At 48.8% G+C, this 23,936-nt stretch overlaps 3 protein-coding genes across 3 annotated transcripts in view; all 3 read right to left on the bottom strand.

Annotated features, from left to right (window-relative positions):
- PCDHGC5 (protocadherin gamma subfamily C, 5) overlaps positions 1-9,494 on the bottom strand; it is a 29,474-nt gene extending 19,980 nt beyond the window's left edge. Inside the window, exons 1-2 of the mRNA XM_007939047.2 lie at positions 7,035-9,494; positions 3,685-3,743 (exon numbers count right to left, since the gene is read on the bottom strand). Coding sequence (XP_007937238.1) covers positions 3,685-3,743; positions 7,035-9,494 — 2,519 coding nt within the window. The remainder of the gene's footprint in view (positions 1-3,684; positions 3,744-7,034) is intronic.
- Positions 9,495-10,950: 1,456 nt separating this feature from the next.
- PCDHGC4 (protocadherin gamma subfamily C, 4) lies at positions 10,951-13,548 on the bottom strand. The gene has a single exon (XM_042780709.1). The coding sequence runs from the start codon at positions 13,546-13,548 to the stop codon at positions 10,951-10,953; it is 2,598 nt and encodes an 865-aa protein (XP_042636643.1).
- Positions 13,549-18,413: 4,865 nt separating this feature from the next.
- Positions 18,414-21,108, bottom strand: PCDHGC3 (protocadherin gamma subfamily C, 3). The gene is given in 2 exon segments (XM_007939102.2): positions 18,414-18,656; positions 18,658-21,108. Coding segments are annotated over 2 exon segments (2,694 nt in total).
- Positions 21,109-23,936: the final 2,828 nt, after the last annotated feature.

The raw sequence follows: 23,936 nt of genomic DNA, 5'->3' as shown, positions 1-23,936 counted from the left end.
AAACAGAGACCTCCTCCTCGGTGCAGAAGCTGAGAACAGTGGCAGGCGAGGCCTGGGACACAGCCTGAGAAGGGAGAACTGCTTGCTGGGCTCAGAGCTTGGGACAACAACTGCTGGGACCAGAAGCCAAAAGGATGACCTGAGAAGGATTATTGAGGCAGAGGGGAGAAAACCTGGTAGGCAGAGACTTTTTGATGCTTCAGAATTTGTCTCTGTTGTCCAGGCAATGTAACCCAGTGCTGGCTTGAATTGAACCAGGTTTACTAAAAAACTCAACACTAGCCCTTCTCTAAACCTGGTGTGCCCAACCAGACTGGTCTCAAGAGCACTGGACAAAATGGTGGGGAAGAAGAAGGCAAAGAGGCAAGGGAGGGCTGGAGGCAGGGATAAACTGAATAAGAGAATTCTCCTCTCTTTAGTCCCTTACTCCAATTTACTCATCAGAGTTGTTATCATGTGCCGTCGAGTCGTACCCAACTCATAGTGACCCCTCCTTGGGTTTCCGAGGTGATATCACTATGGAAGTAGATTGCCCAACCTTCCTTCTGGGGAGTGGCTGGTGGGTTCGAACTGCCAGCCTTCTGATTAGCAGTCAAGTGCCTTAGGCACTACATCAGCAGAGCTCCTACTCGTCAGAATGGCAAAAAGAAAAAATTCCCTATCATTCTGTTGATCCCAAGAGGACTCACCACAGAATCTTTGCATATGCTCTTCCTCTGCCTGGAATGCTCTTCCCACTTTCCCTCACCTTATTAATTCCTACTCTTTCTTCAGATCTCACCACAATTTCATTTCCTCCTGGATATTCTGCTGGCTCCCTGACTAGTTCAAATCTCTATTATATGCTCACCAGTGGATACTACTCTTCGTAGCACTTATAAATAGTGGCAATCTTACATTTATTTTTGTGATTATTTGCTTATCGTATGTCTCCCTCAACACACTGTAAACTCTTTGAGGGCAGAGGCCATGTCTGTTATGTATTCCCCACACCTAGAATACTGCCTAACCTACAATTGGTGCTTAACTGTCTGTTGAATGGATAAGGGAGGGCAGTTACTGGACTGGGACCCTGATATTTAGTTCATGTTGGGAACTTTGGAGCTGAATCAAAAATGTCTGTCACATTCCTCTCAAGTTAACTGAGTAACAGCTCCTGAGCCTTTTTCTCTATCTTCAAGAACTACCAGCATCCTAGGCCACCAACCCTCTCATTTGATGAAAAGGTACTTGAGGCAGGGATAAGGCACTTAAGATAGAGGGTACACCAAAGGCAATTGGTGGGCTTCCAGATTTATCAGTGAATTCTGCTCCAGGGCCAGTGTGTGGCCTAGGCTAGGAATGAGTAAAGGGAAGACAAACTGTCCAATACTTACTATCTGTCAGGTCGCAATTAAAAATCACCTCCCCAACAAGCCTTCTCCACTGCCCCTCTACTTTTGTGAATTAAACTCATATTACCTGCTTCTTTTCCCAGAACTTAACTATGATTTATAATTACATATTTTAAAAGTTGGACTAGTTGTTAATTATCTGCTTTCCCTGTTGGCCTGGAAGCCCAAGAATTTCGGGATTGAGTCTGCTTGTTTATTCTTATAGCCCAGTGTCTAGTACAGGACCTGGCTCATAACAGATGCTCAATATATACTTGTTGAATGCATGAATGAGTATATGGATGATTTAATGGATAACCTGTGGAAGCCTAGGAAGGCAAGCAGGAGGAGACGGAAAAGCTAGGGTCAAGGCAGGGGCAAGGGCAAGGGAAGTCAAGCTCTCTTGTTTGCTGTCTTCTAGGGAGCTCTGGTAGCATAGTGCCTAAGGCACTTGACTGCTAACCAGAAGGCTGGAGGTTCAAACCCACCAGCTACTCCTCGGAAGGAAGGTTGGGTAATCCTACTTCCGTAGTGATACTGCCTCGGAAACCCAAGGAGGGGTCGACTATGAGTCGGGGCCGACTCGACGGCAAATAACAACAACAACAACAAGGGGTTTGGTAGGAAGCATGTTGAGATCCTGACACCAGTGACAGGACTGTGCATGCCCAGGAGCTGAAGTCTCCACCGTGTACCACGGATTCCTGCATTCTTGAGGCATTGAGGGCTTTGTTGTCGGAGGGGAGGGGGTACAGAAGAAGCTCGGTGTCTGTAGCATCTGGGGAAATGTGAGCAGCAAGTGCCTGACCAGCCAGGGAGGACACAGGGGAAGGTGGCCCAAGCCTCTGCCCTCTCTCTCTCCCTGTGCTCCTGGGAGTCCTCCAGGCTCCTGATGTCTAACAGGGAGGCCTGGCTAGGAGCCCATCCCACTCCCCTCAAACCAACTGATGGTCTTTCTGGCTGAAGTTTCCCTCCCCTCACCCGCAGGGGATTCCTGTCTCAGCAGGAATTCATACCAGATTGAAATGAGCAGCTGGAGCTGCCTGGGTGGGAGGGTGTATGGCTGCTATCAAAGGTCCCCGTGTATGAGGGGTAGGAGGAGGGAGAGAGCAGGGGGATGCATGTGTGTGCTGGTTGTCCCACAAGCACAAAGAGGCTGAGACAGGAACATAGAGTAAGACAGGAAGAGAGAAAGAGACAGAGAGATTCTGAGGCAGAAAAAGACAGAGAGATATACTGAGAAAATAGAAGCAAAGATAAAGAAACAGAAGGGCTGAAAATCAGAAATAGTGAGATGAAGAAATGAAGAGACTAGAGATGAAAGAACACAGGACACTGGGAAAAGATGAAAGAAGGAGAGACAGAAGAAATCAAAGACTGAGATGGAGAGATAGCGAAAAGGAGGAACAGAGGCTGAGACTAAGGAAGAGTCACATTTATTCATTCATTCCGTATTTATTGAGTCATCCAGGCACAGTGAACAAACAGCACAGATCAACACAAGCAGACACAAATGGTAGGGAGCAAGATGTACTAATAAAGACAGAAGCTGAGATAGAGTGAGAGAGAGAGAGTGAGAGAAAGAGAGAGAGAGAGAGAGAGAGAGAGAGAGAGATGCAGGGGAGGAGATAGAGACCGAAGAAGGACACAGAGAAAAGACTGTGGAAGAGACAAAAGGCCTGCAGATAGGGAGGCAGGACAACAGAGGTCAAAGGGCAGCCTGGCGGAGCAGCAGGACGAGGGAGACCTGGCCCTTGCCTCCCAAGGGCAGCTCTCCCTCCCCAGCCCAACCATCAGCTTTTCTGTCTCTGAGTTCCCCACAGCTGCCTGACCTCCCTCTCTCCCCTGGGCCTCCGCTCTCACTTTCAGGTTCTGGAGGAGGCCGGGTGCTGAAAGCCTCCTCCTACTCCTCCTCCTGTCCCAAGTTTCTCTGCCCAAACCCCAAGTCACAATGGAGCCCAGCCCAGCCCAGAGGAGTGGAGCATGGGTAGCTAATGAGCATAAAAAAGCCTGTTTACCCCTCAGAGGCCAGTTTAAGATAGTCCTTTAATCCCACAGAGGCCCCAGGAGATATGAAAAGGTATGCATGGGGGAGAGGGGGTGTCTGTGTGAACAGACTCTCCAAAATAGTCCAGGTGCCTCTACCTTCTGGCGTCTGTGTACCAGCCTTAAATAAACCAAAGCCTCCCTGAAATCTCGAACTGAGAGGAGCCATTTGTAGCAAATACTGAGCCCTTCCCCCATCTCCTCCCACGTCATCGCTGAGAAAATGCCGCAGAGAAGAGGGTGGGCTGGAGAATCAGTCACCTACCCGCTGGTGCCAGGTCTCTGGGCCTGAGAGAAACGCCAGTCCGTGTTGGGCGGGGCTTGCTGTGGAGAAAACAGAGGGAAAGGGGGGCTGAGTACCAAGAAGAGTCAGAATGTCCCCCGAGCCCCTGGAGATGGCCCGTGAGGGAAGGAGGGAGTGGGCACAGAGAAGGTAGAGGATGAGGGAGAAAATGGGATAGGGGACGGATAGCCGCATCTCTAAAGGCAAAATACACCCCAGGTCTCAGAAGGCTGAGGTAGGGGGATGATGCTCCAATTTAAGGTCCTTCCTCCCTGCCCCCAGAATCAGAATATCTGAGCGCAGAGATTCAAGGGCTGAAAAGCGGCTCCTGTGGGTCCAGGGGGAGGGTTGCAGAGAAGGTTCCTAAAAGGGACAGAGGAGGCTTTTAGATGAGAATTTCTTTGCCAGCCCTAGAATGAATTTATTCAGCTCCTCAGCTGGAAACAAAGCATCCTCTGCAGCAAGATGGCTGCTGCTCCGGGTAACCCTTTTGGTGCCAGGTTGTACAGTAATACATTCAAAGGGACACTCCCCCCACCCAAGCGCTTGATCCTCAAGGATCCCTTCCCACAGCTAAACCCACTGCCATCAAGTGGATTCCAACTCATAGCGACCCTGTGGGACAGAGCAGAAATGCTCCATGGGGTTTCCAAGGCTGTAAATCTTTATGGAACCAGACTGCCTCATCATTATCCCACAGAGCGGCTGGTGGGCTCGAACTGCCTACCTTTTGGTTAGCAGCTGAATGCTTTAACCACTGTGCCACCAGAGCTCCCTCCCACAGCTAAACACATTATTAATTTAGGAGTTATGCCAGACTGGGTCTTTGTAGGGCATCCAAGCCCCAGGACACCTCTCACCCACAGAGCTCCATGCCAGACAATGGCCTTTGACTAAGGAGAAGAGAACAAGACTGCTCTGTCTGGGACAGAGAAACTGTTGGGATGGAGCCCAGCAGGGGTCAAGCTCCCACAGTCTCTAAGCAGAACCAACTCAGTCTCCAGGGCTTCCAAGGGGCTGATCTGTCCTACCTGGCCCAAGGTGTGGGGCTCTGCAGCCAACCACTTCACTCCCAAGTCCCTCTGTCTTTCCAGAGGGTAAGTTCTCTCATCACACACTTTCACAGAGCACTCCTAGAGTCATCACCTCACTGGTTCTGGGATGTGCTGGTAATTAATTCTCATATTCACTTCCAGAAGCAGAGAGGGAAGTGTGAGCCTCTCTGATTACACTGGGGAAAAGGAAGACCCAGGGCTGCCCAATGACTCACCCGAAGGCTCACAGCAATGGGTGACAGCAATGGGAGCAGAACCCAGAAATCCAGCAACCCAAGTGCAGCAGGAATCACTGCTACCACTCAAGGGGCACTGTATTCTTAGACACAGCAGAATCTACACCGAGATGCAGAAATCGTGAGAGATTGGAGGAGAGGAACTGGACAAAAGTTACAACCTCCATAAGGACGGTGGGTCCAGATTTATTCAGTAAAGGCTGCTCTAAGAAGAGAAGCCCCAGAAAGCCTTTCTCCACATAAACCAAAGGTTATGGCCTAAAAGAGAAAGAACACACTTTTGCCCCATCGGAACAGATGCAAATCTGTCCCTCCTGTCCTCCAGTTTTATCAGTTCCAATTGCCAAGAGATTGAGTGCACACGTTCTGAAGTTAAACAGACCTGGGTTAGACCCTTTCTCAATCCCTTACTCTGTAAAACTTGAGCAAGTCATTTGATCTCTGTAAAACTCAGTGATACTATAGGGATACTAACACCTATTCAAAAACATTGTTGGAAAGAGCAATGAGATGTTACAGTTCTCAAAGGAGGTGTGTAGTGAGGCTCTCTCAACCAGCTATGTGAATCCCTGGGAGTGCCTTTTCAAAATATAATTCTGATTCAATAGGATCAGGGTAGGGCATATACATATGAATAAAAGCTTCCAGGGTTGTGCAAATGTGTGCTTTTTATGATTATGGTTTCTCCACATATGAGGGCATCCTGGTATCTAGCAGAGGCTTTGGCTCTCCATCACCAGAGGAGCATAGACTTGCTGGAGTCCCAGATACTTTGGTCACCCTCAAAACCCTGACCTTAGATCGTTGAGTACACTGTGGTCACGACGGAGCCAAAAGCCTAATTCTGAGTTTCCAGAGCCTGGGTGTCCCAGGCTGCCATTTCTTGCGGGGGGGAAAAAGGGAGCCGTTGGCGACACTGGGGTCCCAGTGCCTCCAGCCCTATAGACGCCTGCCCACTCGCCCCATGTCGGCCCCCGGTGCTCCGCGGACCACAGGCCAGCTTAGCTTGCTCAAGGCTTCTACGCTAGGGACCAGCCGCCCTCCCGCCAGGAGCGCCAGGCCCAGCCAAGTCTGAGGGCCCGCGGGTCACAGAGTCCCGCCCGTCCCGCGCCTAGAGCGCCCACAGTCTTTCCGGCGCCCTAGGCCCCTCAGCTCTGCGCAGGCCCGGCCTGAGGTGACCAGGTCCGGCCGGGAGCTGAGGTGACGGGATGGGAATCTCGAGTCCTCGCTGGGGTTTGAACAGCCGTAACCCGGGATCATCACGGTGATGAGTCCCTGAGGCCGACAGCAGGACGGGGCAGGGGCAGCCCGTGTGAACTAGGCAGTGAACGACTAGCAAGCAGTGAAAGCCTGTGTACGTGCAAGCCAAGTGCGAGGGGTGTGTGTGTGTGTGTGTGTGTGTGTGTGACTTTGTATGTATGAGAGGCGTGAAACTGAAGTGTGAGAGCCGGTGCGCTGGGTGTGGCCTGTAGGTGTGGCCTTCAGGGAGGACACGCGTGAGCCTTTGCATGCACACCTATGTCCTGTCTACAGATGCGAGAGCGCTAGTGGGAGGAGAGTTGAGGATGACAGTGAAGTCACAGTTCACTGTGGGAGTGGGGAGAAATGTAGCAGCAAAAGAACAGACCAGAGGAGCACCCTGGCGCCTAGGAGGCTGTCCGCCAGGGCGAATCCATGACTGCCTCCCACCCTCGACGCCGGCACCCACGGACATGGCCAGAAAGTCACCTCAAGCTCTGGCTGGGGAGCGACCTGTGTAGTTCGCGGCCCCCGCAGCCTGGCCTTTTGAGTGTGGGGGCGGGGCCTCCTCCCTCCTTCCCCCACAATCACCACCAGCTCTGGGCTTTCAGAGCCACGTGCCCCCTTTGGCCACTCCTCTGGTTCCGTGCAAATAGTCCGAGTGGCCCCTGAGTCGGGTGGAGCGCAACCAGGGCCAGGCCAGCTGGAGAGGAGGGATGCCAGTTCAAAGCCACTTATGTGGGCGGGCTGCTTCTCCAACGCCGCCCCCAGGGGTCGCCCAGGGTGGCGCTGAGCCCCTCACCTGGCTCCGCTCCAGCAGAGTATTAGAGCGGGACCGGAAGACCTCAGGCTCGAGCGCCAGAGCTGAGGGCTGCTGGACGCTGAGGGGCCTTAGAAAGGTGAAGTCACTGCCGTCCGAGGCTGGCGAAAAGCACGTCCTGTAGCAATGGCTCTGCGAGTCTGTGGGCCTCAGCGTCACCTCCATGTACTTGAGCGTGCCATCCGAGCTCACCTGCAGGTTGGGGCTGGACTGCTTATAGAAGTCCCGGCAGGGAGACTCTTGGCGCCTGCAGCACTGCCCTCCACCCCCGTCCCCATCTGCGTGCCCACGAAGGCATTTAGCTGACAGAAAAGTGAAGGTGACTAAGGATAACAGACTGACAGCCGCTAGGGCCACAATGAGGTAAAGAGTAAGGTCTGAACGCTCAGGTGGGTGTGTGAGGAAGTCGCTGGATTTGGGCATTTCCTCAGGGTCCTCATCCTCCAGAGCCAGCAGCACTGTGGCTGTAGAGGAGAGTGAAGGGTCACCATTGTCCCTCACCAGGACCACGACCCGTTGGATATCAGAGTCATCTTCCAGTAAGGCCCGGGCTGTGCGCACCTCACCAGTGTGTGCAGAGATGAGGAACAGTCCTGGGGCTGTGGACTGTGGCAACAGTGAATAGGAGAGCCATGCATTGTGGCCTGCATCTGCATCCACGGCTGTCACCTTGGTGACTAAGGAGCCAGGAGGGGCAGAACGAGGGAGACGCTGAGGGGCTGAGAGTTCTCGACCAGGCCGGGGGTGCAGCACAGCTGGAGCGTTATCATTTTGGTCCAGAACAAACACATGCAGAGATGTATTGGCATGCAGTGGGGGAGAGCCAGAGTCTCGAACCCCCACCACGATCTCCAGCATCTGCAGCAGTTCATAGTCAAAGGTACGCTGGGCAAAGACCCGCCCATCCTCAGGGTTGACATATACAAAGGAGGAGGCAGGAGCTCCCTGAATCTGACTCCCTATAATGGAGTAGGTGAGGCGGGCATTATCCCCAGTGTCTGGGTCCAAGGCGGCCACAGTGCATAGAAGAGAGCCTGGGGGCCGGTTTTCTGGGATGTAAGCAGTGTAGAGCTGCTGGGTGAAGTGGGGTGCATTGTCATTAATGTCTGAGATGTTGAGTCTGATGGTAAGATATGTGTGCAGGGGAGGTGAGCCAGCATCACTGGCCCGCAGCTCGATGATATAGTGTGATGTGGTCTCTCGGTCCAAGGGCTGGCTGGTTAACAGTGAGTAGTGGTTTTCAGAAGGTTTAATCTGAAATGGCAGGTCCAGAGAGATATCAAGGCTCACTTCACCATTTCTACCTGAGTCTCGGTCCCGCACATTAAACAACCCCACTACTGTGCCCACTGATGTGTTCTCCAGGACTGGGTTGACCAAAGAGGCCAGTAGCACCTCTGGGGCATTGTCATTGGCATCCCCGACATCCACTTGAATCACACAGTGGCCCTCCATGGCTGGCTGCCCCTGATCACGAGCTCTTGCATGAATTTCATAGAAACTTGAATCCTCAAAGTCTATGGGACCCAATACATGGATTGCTCCACTGCTGGGGTCTAGGCCAAAGAGATTTCGCACTGCCTCCGATGTGTGATCCCCAAAAGAATAGTCTAGTTGGCCATTGGTGCCCTCATCTGGATCGGTGGCATTGAGGCTAAGCAGCAGTGTACCTATGGGTGCATTCTCTGGGAGTCCAACACGCAGGACTGAGGACTGGAAGGTTGGAGCATTGTCATTGACATCCAGCACGATGACAGAAATACGGGTGGTTCCTGAGCGGGCTGGGGTGCCCCCATCCATAGCAGTGAGCACCAGCTGATGTCTTGCCTGGGTTTCACGGTCCAGCTGCTGCTCTAGCACCAGTTCTGGGAACAGCTTCCCATCTTTTAGGTTCTTCACATTCAAAGAGAAGTGGCCATTGGGGCTTAGAGTGTAGAAGCTTACAGTATTGGTGCCCACATCTGGATCCTGGGCGCTATCCAGTGGGAATCGAGCCCCAGGTGCAGCTGATTCAGAGATGCGCATCTCTCGTTTTGGGGTGGCAAAGCTAGGAGAGTTGTCATTGAGATCCAGGATCTGTACCTCTACACGGATTAGTTCCAGGGGGTGTTCAGTCACCACCTGTACTGGCAGCAGGCAGCTAGTACTAGCTCCACACAGGCTCTCACGATCAATCTTCTGATTCACTGCCAGAGCACCACTCACCAAGCTCAGGGAAAAATAGCGCCCGTTCTCCTCAGAGCCCAACCGCAGTCGGCGGCTCGACAGATCTGTCACCTTTAAGCCTAGATCCTGAGCAACATTCCCAACCAGCGTCCCCGGCTCAGACTCCTCCACCACTGAATAACGAAGCTGCCCAGACACCCAGCCCCAGCAGCACAAGGATAACATGCACAGCACTTGCCATTTCCCAGGGAGCTGTGGGGGTGTCTTGGGCCCCATGACCCAGAAGTCCCTTCCTGGACAGTGACTCTGGGCTGTCCTGTCTCCAAGGTAGACCCAGGGCTTGTAATGCAGCAGCTGAAATCTCTTATGTCTCCTTCCAGCCTCTTAAAAACTGCTCCGAGGTTTCCTGCCTGTAGCAGTTCTTCTTAGTCACCAAATGGCGGGGGTGGGTGGTTAGGGAGGGGAATTGAATTTGAGCTGGGGAGCTGGGGGAGGAGAGGCGGGCAGGAAGAGCAGATCCCCCACCTCGGCTCAGAGTCTGATTGGCCAAAAAGTCTGTCTGCTCTCCACCAATTATGAAGTCTCAGTCCTGGAAAGCTTAGGAACAGGCATTGCAAGTCTGTGTCACAGAAGCCTCCTACCTCCCCACTCATTTCGTGCTGCAGGTTGATTCAGCCCCCTTGGCAGCCAAGTATGACAGCTCAGATGGTGCTCAACAGGGAAGACAAAGTGGTACAAAACTCCTCAGTGTTCTGCCCCAGCAACTTCCTGGACGACTTCAGAAACTTCCACTACTTTGCTTGAACCAACAACAAAATGTGTCCTTCTGGGAGAGGCAAAACTAGTGTGTTCTCCCTCCCTCCCCCATCCTACCCAACACTGCTAGGGTGAGAGAAAAGATTTGTTAGGACCCTGAAAAGTCTTGCTCTGACTCCAGCAATACCTTGAAGAAAATCTCAATGTTAGCTGATAGCTATAGGACTCAGTTTTTCTGAGATCCTTGGACATGTGCTGTGGAATGAGCATCACAACTTGCATGTACGGGGAACATTTCTGGGGCTGATCCAGGTGACCCAAGAGGGTGGCCAGAGGTTTTATGGTTTCACCAATTCAGGATAATTCTACTTAAAAACCCCTACAGTGGCTGTCTCTATGAATTTCTCAGCCTTAATAAGTTTTCTAACATTAAGTGATTTCACTTACTGTTTTGTTTCCAAAGAGGCAATTCCCACCCATCCCAAATCTACTGAGTCTAATTCAAATTGCAGGAGGGACTTGATTGGGAGTCATAAAGACCTAGCCCAAAAGATCTCTGCTACTACCTTGATCAATGCCTCTCTACTCTTTTTTTTTTTTTTGGTGCTCTCTGTTGTGTTTCAGACAAAGAGTTCCCTTCACAGTGGGTCAGGGAGCACTAGATATTATAGGGGTGAAAAATCTTAGTTCTCCTCAATCCACTGGAAAATGGCAACCTGAAGTCAAGGTGCTCCAGAACCTGCCCCCCTAATTCATATGAAAAGCAAAGAAAGCAGCCATCTTGGTTTAGGTGTTTGCTTGGTGCAGCATAGCCTTATGCATGATAGCGTTCTATATGCCCATGTGCCAGCAGCATGCTTCCACAATAGCCAGACTCTTAGTCACCAATTACTTTCACTTCCTACTCTTAGATATGGCCATAACCCACCCCGAGTGCTAATCTGTGCCAACTCCCTGGTTAATTCATGAAACACTTCTAAAGCACAGCATCCACCACATAGTTACCACTCACAAAAATAGTCACATCACTATGGGCTCTTACAGAGAGGCCAATACTCTCTGGGACATGGCCCAGCCATGCATCTGCATCAGAACAACCCTCAGGCACTGGCCGAGCCTGCAAAGGTCTCACCTCTAGCCCATAGAGAAGATCAGAGGGCGGGCAGCTTGGGCGAACAGGCTCCCCTGCCATAGGTGCACTGGGCGACTTCACCATCATGAAGCTATCGCTCCGAGTGGGTGCAGAAGCCAAGGGTGTACAGCCATGAGAGTGGCCGCCCACATCAACAAACTTGATAGGATCATCTGACCCTAGCTGGATTCGGAGGATCCCATTGGAAGGAGGAAGCCCCTCCCTCCTTCGAGATCGGGTGAGACAGGCACAGGTGCCAGCAGGAAAGCAGGTCACTCCGCATGCAGCCCCACGAAGACACTTAGAGAGTAGTGCCACAAAGGAGCCAAAGGAGACAAAGCAAATTGCCACAAGGGACACAGCCAAGTAGAGGGTCAGACGGGATTCTCCTTCCCTTGGAGCTGAAGACTCTCGAAGATCAGGGACAACCGGATGAGTGTCTTCCTCCAAGGACACTAAGAGAGTAACAGAGGTAGAGAGTGGTGGGTTACCACTATCCTTCACCACAATGACCAGCTTCTGTGGTGGGAGATCAGCTGGGATGGGAACAGCTGTCCGCACCTCCCCAGCATAGCGAGAGACTGCAAACAGGCTGGGATCTGGGGCTTCCAGGAGCTGATAGGAAACCCAAGCATTGTAACCTGAATCCAAGTCCACAGCAGTCACCTTTGTGACTAGGTGGCCAGCACCAACTGATGGAGGCAGTGCTTGGGGACATAAGGAACCAGGCCGGGCCCGAGGGCGGAGTACGGCTGGAGCGTTGTCATTGAGGTCCAGCACAAATAGGCGAACTGTCACAGTGCTGCTAAGGGGTGGGTTGCCCCGGTCCCGGGCCTGTACCTCAAACTGCAGTGTCTGTGTTTGCTCATAGTCAAAGGATCGAGTAGCATGAACGGCTCCTGTCTGGGGGTTCAGAGAGATGAAGGAAGAAGCTGACACATCTCGGTTTCTGGGCTCTAGGAGAGAGTAGGAGATAAGTGCGTTCAAGCCAGAGTCTGGGTCAGAAGCTGCAAGGGAGCAAAGCAAGTCCCCTGGGCGATTGTTCTCAGGAACAAACACCTCATGTGACCTCTGGAAGAAAGAGGGTGGGTTATCATTCACATCTGAAATATTGAGGAAAATTGTCCTGTGGGTACTCAGAGGAGGGTTCCCAGCATCAGAAGCAGTGACCAGGATGTCATAGCTGGCTTTGGCCTCGCGGTCTAAGGTTCCAGCAGTCACGAGAGAGAACTGGTTTCTGAAGGCGGACTTGAGGGCAAATGGCAAGTGGTCAGGAATACGGAGGCTCACATCTCCATTTGACCCTGAGTCAGGGTCTTGCACACTGATGAGTGCCACCACAGTGCCAGGTTCTGCGTTCTCTGGGAGAGTACCAAGCTCTGAGGTCACTGTGATGTGGGGGGCGTTGTCATTTACATCCAAGAGATCCACCCGAAGGCTACAATGTTGCTCCATCGCTGGAGAACCCCCATCACGAGCCCGCACATCAAATTCGTAGTAATTCTCACTCTCAAAATCTAGGGGCCCCTGAAGGGTAAGCTTTCCAGTAGTGGGGTGCAAGCTAAAGAGGTTTCTCACACGATCAGGGGTGTGACCACTGAAAGAAAAGGTGACGTTACCACTGGGACCCAAGTCTGGGTCAGAGGCGTTGAGCTGGATGAGCACCATGCCGGCAGGAGCGCTCTCCAACACGCTAATCCTGTAGCTAGATTGCTGGAAGGCCGGGGCGTTGTCGTTCACGTCCAGCACCGACACCCGGAGCTCTGCTGTGCCCGACCTCGGGGGGTTCCCTCCATCCACAGCAGTCAGCACCAGGCGGTAGTCCGACTGTTTCTCCCGATCCAAAGGCTTCTCCAGGAGCAGCTCTGGGACCAGGCTGCCGTCGCTGCGCTTCTTGACATCCAATGCGAAGTGTTCATTGGAGCTCAGTCTATAGCTGCTGATGGAGTTGCTCCCCACATCTGCATCCTGAGCCTTTTCCAAGGGGAAACGCTGTCCTGGAGGAGCTGCTTCCCCAATTTCCAAGTCCAGCTGCTGCCGAGGAAATCGGGGGGCGTGATCATTCACATCTACGATTTCTACCTCCGCTCGGTACATCTCCAAAGGCCCTTCGGTTACAAACTCCAGAGGCACGATGCAGCTGGCACTAAGCCCACACAGTGCCTCTCGATCGATTGGATTCTTGATGAGCAGAGCTCCGCTGTCCAAATCCACACGGAAGTGTCTTTGGTTCACCTCTCCAGCGACTTGCAGCCTACGAGCTGACAGACTCTCTGTATCCAGCAGGAAATCTTGGGCGACATTCCCTACAAAAGTCCCTTCCTGTGACTCCTCTGGGACTGGGTAGCGGATCTGTCCACAAACATAACCCAGGTGGCAAAAGAGGAACAAAAGGGCAGCTCCCCGCCAGATTTCAACCCAGTTTCTCACCTTGCGGAGCATTGCTGCCTCCCGCCAGCTGTCTACCTAGTGCTGGCAAGCCGAAGAAGCCGACCCGCCCCAAATGGCCACAGCAGCTGGAGACACCGATCTCCCTTTTCCCCGCGCCAGCTCTGGCGCGGCTTGGCCGGCGCTGCAAGGGTTACGCGCCGTTTTTTGCTGGTGGCGGGGTAGATTTGTCTGCCTTTCACCATCCGATTGGCAGACAGCGGTTCCTAGGCTCAGCCAATAGGCTGAGCAGAAAACGTCCCAATAGCAGCAGGGTTAATGCGTCGCAGCATTGGAAGAAGAAAAAAAAAAAAAAAGAAAAGAAAAAAAAAAAAAAAAAAAGAAAAGAAAAGAAAAGAAAACCTTGTCTTTTCTCCTTCCCCAAGCTCAACAGCATTTCTTTCCACGGCTTATTACCTCTGTGGAGAAGCAGACAACATATATGTGGTTGGTTTTTTTTTTCCCCTAACAGACCAACTTGCCCGCCCCTTTTTGGTTGGGAAAACATGACAGCTGAGCCCTAGCAACCAGCAACCCAGAGAGCGAGTAGCCATTTAAGACTGGTCACTTTATTCAAGCCAGTGTTGTCATCAACCAATATTCTAAATGAGTAGCTTCTGTCTCAGTCTGACTGTATTAGAGCAACAGCTAATTAGAAGCACTGCCATATACTCAAAACTGCCTCTCTGCAGCATATTCAGAAGCGTATCCATCTCTTTGGAGAAAAGGTTTACACATTAATGTAGCCAATTCAATTTATGCAGTACACGTTTTGTTTTTAGTTTTTATTTTAACAGGAGGCGCAGCGGAAACAAAACCTCTCTTATTCGGAGACTTGGTAATGATGCATTAAAATGCCATTCATTGATTTCAACGACAGTATGGAAAGAGATGAAACAGGATAGAGGAAGCCAGGAGAGGGAGATGTTCCAAATCAGTAAAGAATCAGTGGGTCTGGAAGGCACTAAAGACGGTATCTCATTACCTGGCAGAATGCTAATGTTCACAGATTTAACAGCTTCCTTGACTGATTGGGATCAGCTACCAACAGCACTGTGCCTACAAATCCCCTTTATTTGACACCACTGCACGCTTGATATGTTGTTAATTACCACCAGAGACCTTTTTAAAAGAGTAAGCTTTTCACTTAGCCCCAGGGGGCCTCTAGGAACTGGCATCTAATCTCACCCCACCCCCACTCCCTATCAGACCCTCCCAGGAGTCTGGCCTTGCACAAGCCCAGAAACATAGTTCATTTCACACTGTAGGTACTTACAGCTGTAATCTAAGTGGCAAACACACCAGAGCACACATGCGTGTGTGCACGCACGTGCACACACACTACACAGAGATAAAAATCCAGCCTGAGCTAGATAGGAGATTTCTGAACTCATCCAAATCCTTACCTAGGTTACCACTGGCTGTCAAAACCAGCAGCAAAATCTGTTTTTTTCCAAAGCCTTGATCCTCAGGAATATCCTTTTGGCTACAGTGAGGCCACCAACAAACATGCTGGTCTCAAAGGGACGGATCTGGCTTTCTGTGTTCTTTTACAAAAAACCCCTAAACCTACATCTGTGGAAATGATGGAGGTATAAATCAGCCTGCCTGACTAGGTTTTTATGCCAGGATCTATTGTCTCAGTGTATGGCACCATCATCCATCTAGCTGCCTTAGTCAAAATCCTGGGGTCATCCTTGACTCATTTCTTTCCCTCACTCCCTGTATTATGTTAAACAACAAGTCCTGATGATTTTACTGTACTCATCTCCCTCCAACCACACCACCACTGTGCTGGCTCAAGTATTTATCAATCTTTTCCTCAAATACTGCAATAGCCTTCTAACTGCTCTCTTTGCCTCGAGTCCCAATATGCCCAATCTATTTCACTTATGGCTGAGAGAGTAATCTCTCTAACACACGCACACAACTGGTGACATCATATGTTCAAAATTCTGCAGTGACTATCATCTAACAGAATAAAATAAAAACTCTTTAGCATAGCCTAAAGATCATTCAGGATCTAACTCCTGCCTACTTGCTTCACCTCCTCTCCCACAAAGACACGCCCACTTTAAGGTTCAGCAACAATAAAATACCACACTTCTTCTGCATGGAATTTCTCGCAATGCCCTCTTTTCTGCTCTCTTTCCCTTTCCTCCTTTACCATTTGACAAACTGCTGCTCAGCCTTTAGTACAGAGCTCAAGCATCATCACCTCTGTGAAATCTTCCCTGATTCCTCAGTTTGACTCAGGTGTTTCTTCCTTTGTTTCCATTGCTTCTTGTATATGCAGACCTCTATTAGCATTTCTTTTTTGCATGTCTGTCTCCCATGGTATACTCTGTATCATGATGGCAGAGACTGTGCATCTAGCATCTAGCACCATGTCTGGTGCAGAAATGGTAAACTATTGATATTATCATTCATTAGTTCAACAAACATGTTGCATTGTGTTTCACGCTCCCCGAAACTTTATGAAGTAGGTATTACCTTTATCTTACAGATAAGGAACTGGAGTTTGGAGAGGTTAAATGACTTGTCTAAAACCACACAACTAGTATGTGCCTTATTGCTCCCTACTTCCAGCTTGGCTATAAGTAAAGCTGTTTTCTAGAACATCTTTAATTATGTTTCTACCAGTCTGTCATTCCCATAATCATAAACTGACCCTCTACTGATGCTTTTAATATCCAAAGACTAGCCCCTTATGGGCCTCAATCCCTTATATTTGCAAGTTCACACCAAAGCGAACAGGTATACCGGCTATTTTACTCAAATCAGAGTTAAATAAAGTCTTAATACCATAAGTCTTAATCCTATATATCTTCCAAAGCACCTACTGCTTTGGAAACCCAAGGAGGATTCACTATGAGTCAGATCCAACTCAATGGCAGTGTGTTGCATTGTTATTGAGATATAATTCACATACCATATTGTTGTTGTTATGTGCCGTCGAGTTGGACCTGACTCATAGCAACCCTTCCTTGGGTTTCTGAGGTGGTATCACTACGGAAGTAGATTGCCCAACCTTCTTTCTGAGGAGTGGCTGGTGGGTTTGAACCACCAGCTTTCTGGTTAGCAGACAAGTGCCTTAGGCACTATGCTACCAGAACTCCCACTACCATATAATCAATCCATTTAAAGTGTACAATTCAGTGGGTTTTTTTAGTATATTCACTAATATAGAATTAGAATTGTGCAACCATCACCAAAATCTAATTATGGAACATTTTTGTCATCCCCAAAAGTAACTACATTACCCAGTTGCCCAGGTGCTGTATATTTAGGAAGATTTTTTTCTTTGGGTGATTGAAATGCCATCTTATATATTCCCTACAATGCTCTTCTAGAGCTATTCTATGTAACACTTTATGGTTGGCAAATGACATTACAATACTCTGTAAGCTGAGTGTGGTTCAATAAAACTGGCTCTTCATTCTATGAATGCCAGAATAATACTTGCTCATAAATATGATAATCAATAGATTAGCAGTTTCTAGGGCAGTCATTTTCACACCTGTCTGCACATTGGAATCACCTGGGGATCTTCAAAAGTCACTGATGTCTATGTCCCACCTCTAGAGATTGTGCTTTTAATTGGTCTGGCATGGAGCCTCAAACTCCAAACCAAACTCACCGCCACTGAGTCTATTCCGACTCATAGCAATCCCGTTATGGAAGCAGACCACCTCATCAGACCACCTCATCATTCTTCCAAGGAGTTAAGGCCAAATGCCTTAACCACTACACCACCAGAGCTCCTGGGGTGTGGCCTACACACCAGAATTTTTTAAAGATCCTTAGGTGATCCTAACATGCAACCAAGTTTGAGAACATTATGGAAAATGACAGTTATTTTCCAGGCTGACCAGAAGAGCACCAACTTCTTTTCTCTGGCTTTTGTACTTGGTCATCTTCAGCTGTCCCCAGATTTGCTAATTTTCAAGGTGTGTTTAAGATTTTGGGAGGATGAAGAACTAATACAAATAATAATAGTAATAGCTAATATTTACTGAACACATATTCCCTTTTTGCTTATGAGAAACAGGCTTAGAAAGATTAAGTAACTTGGCCAACGACTTATAGTTGAGAAGTGGTAGAGCCTCATTTGCTTACCTACACAATCCCAGAGTTGATAGAAACAGCGTTTCCCATCAGTAACAATGTAACAGTGGTTCTTTCACAATTAGAAGCGTGCTTAAGTTTATCTGCTGGGCAGAGGACTTGCAATAACCTGCACAACATCCTGAATAAATGAAAGCTTTACTTTTCTAAGGATATGAATTTACCTGCTGCTCACATTATATATATACCTAGAGAAATAATGCTGGGAGGATAGAGAATGACACTGGGGTACAAAAGGACTTTAACTGTATACTTTGTTCTTTTCGACTGTCTGGGTTTATTTTCAAAATAAATTATTTTGTAATTAACAGTGGCTATCTTTGGGTTTAGAGATTACAAGTAATTTTAATTTTTTCTTTATACTTTTCTGTATTTTCTAAATTTTTCTACAATGCATAAACATTACTGTTACCATATAAAAATATTTTGTAAGTAAAGTACACATCATTTCTAGTATTGTTCTTGAAATAAAATGTAAAAGATGCCTAGAATTTTATTTCTTTCATAGAAAATTATCTGAAAATGAAGTACAGGATCTGTGTAGGCAAAGGAAAAATTATAAGCAAACTATTATTCTTTAATGCAGATGTACAGGCATTTGAAAGATGGATGAATGAGGTAGTTTGCATATTCCTAGCAGGTGCCATTGGCTAGAGACATCCAGTAGTTTATTCCTAATGCAAATGACATCTGGTTAATCTCTGAGCACTGAGATCTTGGGTTTTATCATCACAGTCCCTTAGCAACATTGGTTAGGTTTGATGGTGAGTGCTGAGGGTGGGAATTGGATCCACAGAGAAGCCAATTAACTCCACGCTGAAATGAGACCAAACCCCACACTCTAGCAGGGCTATCCTCCTCACAAAGGAGAAATTTGATCTAGGGAGGATCAGGTGAAAATGTGGCTACATCATCAGGAAAACATCATCATTTATAAAGGGGTCCTAAACTTTCCTGAACATGGTGCAAGCATCAATGAGAATTAATGTCCTTAAGGGCTGATTTGCTAACCCTTACCTGTCCGGGAGGGGCGCTCTCTGCTCCCAAAACCTGCCTATAGAACACAGGATCGCAGCTCCGCAGCGTGTTCTGGTGACTGGCCACAGGGCTGGAGGCACTGGGTTTCTTCAGCAGGGGGTCACTACGGCGTGAGTCCGTGGTGAGGTACACCTGATGGTAGAGGTGTGGCGGCATCAGGCCTCCCCGCACAGCATCTGCATGCAAGGAGGGCCCTGGTGTTCGGTACAGGGAGCTCACAGGGCCTCGGTATAGGTCCCTGGACTGCTTCCACTTGTAAACTTTGAATATGATCACTCCTATGACTGTGACTGCAAACCCCACGGAGACCAAGATTAGAGAGAGAAGTAGATAAAAGGTGAGATTTTTATTCTGCTCCCGGGAGTCAGAGCCAGAGGGGAATTCAGCCCGAGCCTCTGGAGATTCCTCAGTTATTGACACAGTTAGGGTTGCAGTGGTGGACAGGGAGGGTTCCCCATTGTCTGTGATCAAGACAGTGAGAGTTTGCCTGGGCGAATCTGTGTCCTGGACTGGGCGGGCAGTGGTTACTTGACCTGTGTGAAGCCCCACAGCAAAAAGACTCTTGTTGGAGGCTCCCAGGAGGCTGTAGGAAAGCCAGGCATTGTGCCCTGCGTCTGCATCCCAGCCTACCACCCGTGTGACCACGTGGCCCGCAGAGGTACCTCGAGGCAGTATCTCCATTGAACTCCTGCCTGGCCGGGGGTAGAGAACTTGAGGGGCATTGTCATTGCAATCAGTGACAAATATGTTCACGCTGATGTTGGTGGTCAGGATTGGGGCGCCGCCATCACTGATATGAGCTATTAATTCGAACTCCCGTCGATCCTCATAGTCCAGGGGCACCAAGGATGACACGACGCCACTGTCACGATTTATCGTGAAATAGCGGCCCACTAGTCCGGTTTCAGCTCCTTGCTCCAGGAGAAAGAAGGAAAGGCGAGCATTCTGTGGGGCGTCGGGGTCCCAGACACTTAGGTTTAGTATGGGAACTCCGGGGAGGTTATTTTCCTCAACGTAAACGTCGTAGGAAGATTGGGAAGATTGTGGAGGGTTGTCGTTGATGTCTGACACTTGGACCCGCACTGTCGTAAGGGCTGAGAGGGAAGGGGCTCCCGCATCTCGAGCAATGATACTAAGGTTGTATTCTGGCATGGTCTCCCGATCCATGGCTGCGCTGGTTTTCAAAGTGAAGTAATTCTGAAGTGAAGAAGTAAGGCTAAAGGGGAGACCTGGTGGAACCTCGCAAGTCACCAGCCCGTTCTCCCCAGCATCCAGATCGGTAACACTGAGCAAAGCGATAACAGTCCCTAGAGGGGCATCCTCGGGGACTGGACTGTACACAGAGGTGACTGTGATCTCTGGGGCATTGTCATTCACGTCCACAACCTCTACCAACACTTTGCAATGTGCTCCTTCGGGATTGGGGCCTTTGTCTTTGGCCTGGATGTAAATCTCGTGGAGTTTCGTGTCTTCAAAGTCCAGTTGGCCCTTGACTGTCAGCATGCCGGTTACAACGTCTAAGGCGAATAGTTGCTGCACGCCGGCACGGTTGTGGCTGCCGAAAGAGTAAATAACCTCACCATTGGGGCCTTCATCCAGATCCGTTGCACGGACCTGCACCACGCGAGTGCCAGGGGGTGCATCCTCCGGAACTCGCGCCCGGTACAAGGACTGGTTGAAGGCGGGAGCATTGTCATTTGCGTCCAGCACAGTGATGCGAATGGGAAGGCTGGAGGAGCGAGGCGGGGTCCCTCCGTCCAAAGCCGTCAGCAACAACTGAATACTTGGTTCTCGCTCCCAGTCCAGGGCTCGCTCCAGCACCAGCTCTGCGTATTTTGTGTTGTCCTCGCGTGTCTCCACACGCAGCGCAAAGTACTCGTTTCGGCTCAGCTCGTAGGTTTGTAAAGAGTTGCTTCCCACGTCGGGATCGTGCGCGCTCTCGAGTGGAAAGCGCGTCCCCGGCGCCACGGCCTCGCTAATCTCCAATTTCATTTCCCGGGTAGGGAAAGAGGGATTGTTGTCGTTGATGTCCTGGATCACCACTTCCGCTCTGAACAACTCCAGTGGTCTCTCCACTATCAACTCCAGAGTTACAGTGCAGGAGGGCAGTGTCCCACACAGCTCCTCTCGATCCAGGCGGTCATTCACAAACATCTCTCCGGTCTCCCAGTTCACCTCAAAGAATTTTCTGCTAGCTCGGGACACCACTCGGAGCCTGCGGGCTGACAAGCTGCCGAGATCCAAGCCCAGGTCCGCGACCACGTTGCCCACTGTGAAACCCTTCTCTCTCTCCTCCAAGATTTCATAGCGAATGACCGCAGACGCCTTGTGCAAGACACCAAGCAGAAGTAAAACTCCCACCACTCTCCCGGTGCTTACCAGTCCGTTCCTCCAGGCCTCTGGGACCATCTCACTCAAAAGTAGTTCCTCTCAGCTGGGTACAGATTGTCCCCGGCTATTTTGCGGAGAAACTTTCAGCGGGTTAGCGCTTGGGCGCGGGGCGCCGAGTCGGACATGGCTTTCTGGATGCCCTTGATTTGCTCGCCGGCTGTTCAGTCTCTGCCTCATCCCGGGGCTCCGAAAGGGGACGGGCCGGGGCCAGATCTCCAACCTCTTCATTGGACGACAGCGGCACACACAGTCCCAGCCAATAATTGCACGAAGAATGCGTTAGCGCCGGCTCTGTGAGCGGGACTCGCGCTAGTGCCAGGAACTTCACTTTCCTTTGGCTCCCTTCCAGAGTTTTCGGCCACAGCTCCTTGGAAGTATTAGTACATCGGAGTTTTACCTTAACCTAGAAAGCCAACTGCAGGGCGATGAAGCTGGCCGCTCTGCAAGGCTCCAAATCAAGTCAAGGCTTATTACACACTTTAATCTCAAGAAGGGGGATCAAACCAAACCGAAACGACACAACGTTGTTTGGAAAAACGCCAACAAATTTGAGTTGTTGGCGGACTGGGTAAAATCTATCCAGTCAGATCCTACGTGTAAGGAGGCAGTCAGCATTTCTGTGGAGATGTTTTGTAATTTCAGTTTTGTCTTTTACAAAATGAGGTGGTAGAATTTCCTGTCAGTTCCTCAGTGAGAATATCAACAAGAGCTACTATTCACTTGGTTTCACTCCTTACGGAATTTAAAATTTTAATTCAGATTTAAATTTTCTCTTAAAATTGGATATTGCTGTTTAGTTCTCATTTCTTAAGAACCAGAAAGTAAGGTGAAATTTTCCTACTTTGTGTTTCCCTAAGAGCATCATTTCAATCTAAGAGCATTTCAAATGCTTTCCTTTCTTGATCAATACTTTCTCCAAGATCCTGGATTGATATGCCATAAGAAGTTGCATTGCTAACAAAGGTTGACCAAAATATTAAAAAGCCACTCTATTACCACCTAGGACCTTAGAGATAATGGTAGCAAAACTCTATGAAGTCTTTAGAGGAAAACAAAGCCTTTAGCCACTGAATAAAAGTCTCAATCTTTCTGCATCTAGGACTGTAGTTACCATAAATAAATAAATAACAATGATTAGCATAATGAATAGGAGAATCAGCTATGAAAGAAACCAGATCTGAGTGGTATGTCCTTGGATAAGAAACTAACTTCTTGGGTTCCTGAGGCTTCTATCCTGTGAACAGAATGAGGCAGGCAAAGTGCATAGCAGAGATTAAGCCTCAATGATGCAAATCATCCTGTTAAGCACTACATGAAAAGTTTCAGAGCCTCACACTATTTCTGTAAACTTGTCTTGGACATTCTTTTAATTGTATATAGTCCTTTCTGAAGCATAAGTGTACCTTGAACACAGGCAGGTTGGTAGGCAGACAGACTAGATACAAAGTAGAAAATAAGTGTTTTTGGGATATTTACTGAAGACAGGAAAAGCCTCCTATGTCGCTGTTGTTATGTGCCGTGGAGTCGGCCCTGACTCATATAACCTTCCTCCATATGCCCTCACTAATGTAATCTCTTAAAATCTCCAGTTTTAAATTCAAGTTTGACAACTGGACACACCACCAAGAAAGCGGATATAAAGAACATATTTTATATATTTTAGAATGTGTGTGTATTGTTGTTAGATGCCATTGAGTTGGCTGTGAGTCATAGCAGCCCCATGTACAACAGAACGAAGCACTGCCCAGTCCTTTACCACCCTCACTTGCTATGCTTGAGTCCATTGTTGCAGCCACTATGTCAGTCCAGTTTATTGAGGGTCTTTTAACCTTTTCCCCTGGCCCTCCACTTTACCAAGCATGACGTCCTTCTCCAGGGAATGGTTATTTCTGACAAAATGACCAAAGGAGGTGTGACGAAGTCTGGCCATTCTTGCTTCTATGGAGCATTCTGGCTGCACTTTGTCCAAGATGGATCTGTTTGCTCTTCTGGTAATCCACGATATTTTCAGTATTCTTCACCAACACCACACTTCAAAGGCATCAACTCTTCTTTGGTTTTCCTTATTCATTGTCCAGCTTTCACATGCATATGAGGCAATTAAAGATACCATGGCTTGGGTTATTTCACCTTAGACTTTGAACTGACATCTTGGCTTCTTAACACTTTTTAAAAAGAAGTCTTTTGCAGTGGACGACATCTGATTTGTTGATTATTGCTTGTGTGGGTGTTGATCATGGATCCAAGTAAAATGAAATTCCTGACAACTGGAATCTCTTCTCTGTTTATCATGATGCTGCTTATTAGTCCAGTTGTGAGGATTTTCATATTCTTTATGTTGAGGTATAATCTATATAGAAGACTTTACATACACACACACACACACACAAATACACATGTGAACCCCCAACCTTCTGATTAGCAGTCAAAATGCCTTAGGCACTATGCCACCAGAGCTCCTTATAGATACACATACATATTTCTATACATAGAATATAACCCAGTTACTTGCTTCTTAAAGGGTGAGGGAAAGACCAGGGGCATAGGCATGACCTGGGAGCTTGTTAAAAATGCAGAAATTCCCTACTCCACAGCTGCTGAATGAGAATCTGCATTTTAGCAAAACACCTAATGATTTTAATTCATATTAAAGTTTGAGAAGCACTTGTCTAGTGAGTTATACAGAAACATACTAACTTACCAATCATTTTTTTCCATTCAAAATCCCTTAGTTTACAATCTTGTTTTTGCAAGCTATCTTTTATAAATTTAAGTAATTTTTCCATTAATAATAGGGGCCATAGTTTTGTTTTTTGTTTTTTTAAATCTTATTGTGGTTTGGGTGA

The sequence above is a fragment of the Orycteropus afer genome, unplaced genomic scaffold (assembly GCF_000298275.1).
Source record: "Orycteropus afer afer isolate SDZICR_OR568_19922 unplaced genomic scaffold, OryAfe1.0 scaffold00056, whole genome shotgun sequence".
Classification (NCBI taxonomy): domain Eukaryota; kingdom Metazoa; phylum Chordata; class Mammalia; order Tubulidentata; family Orycteropodidae; genus Orycteropus; species Orycteropus afer.
This window is presented reverse-complemented; position numbering and strand designations above follow the sequence as displayed.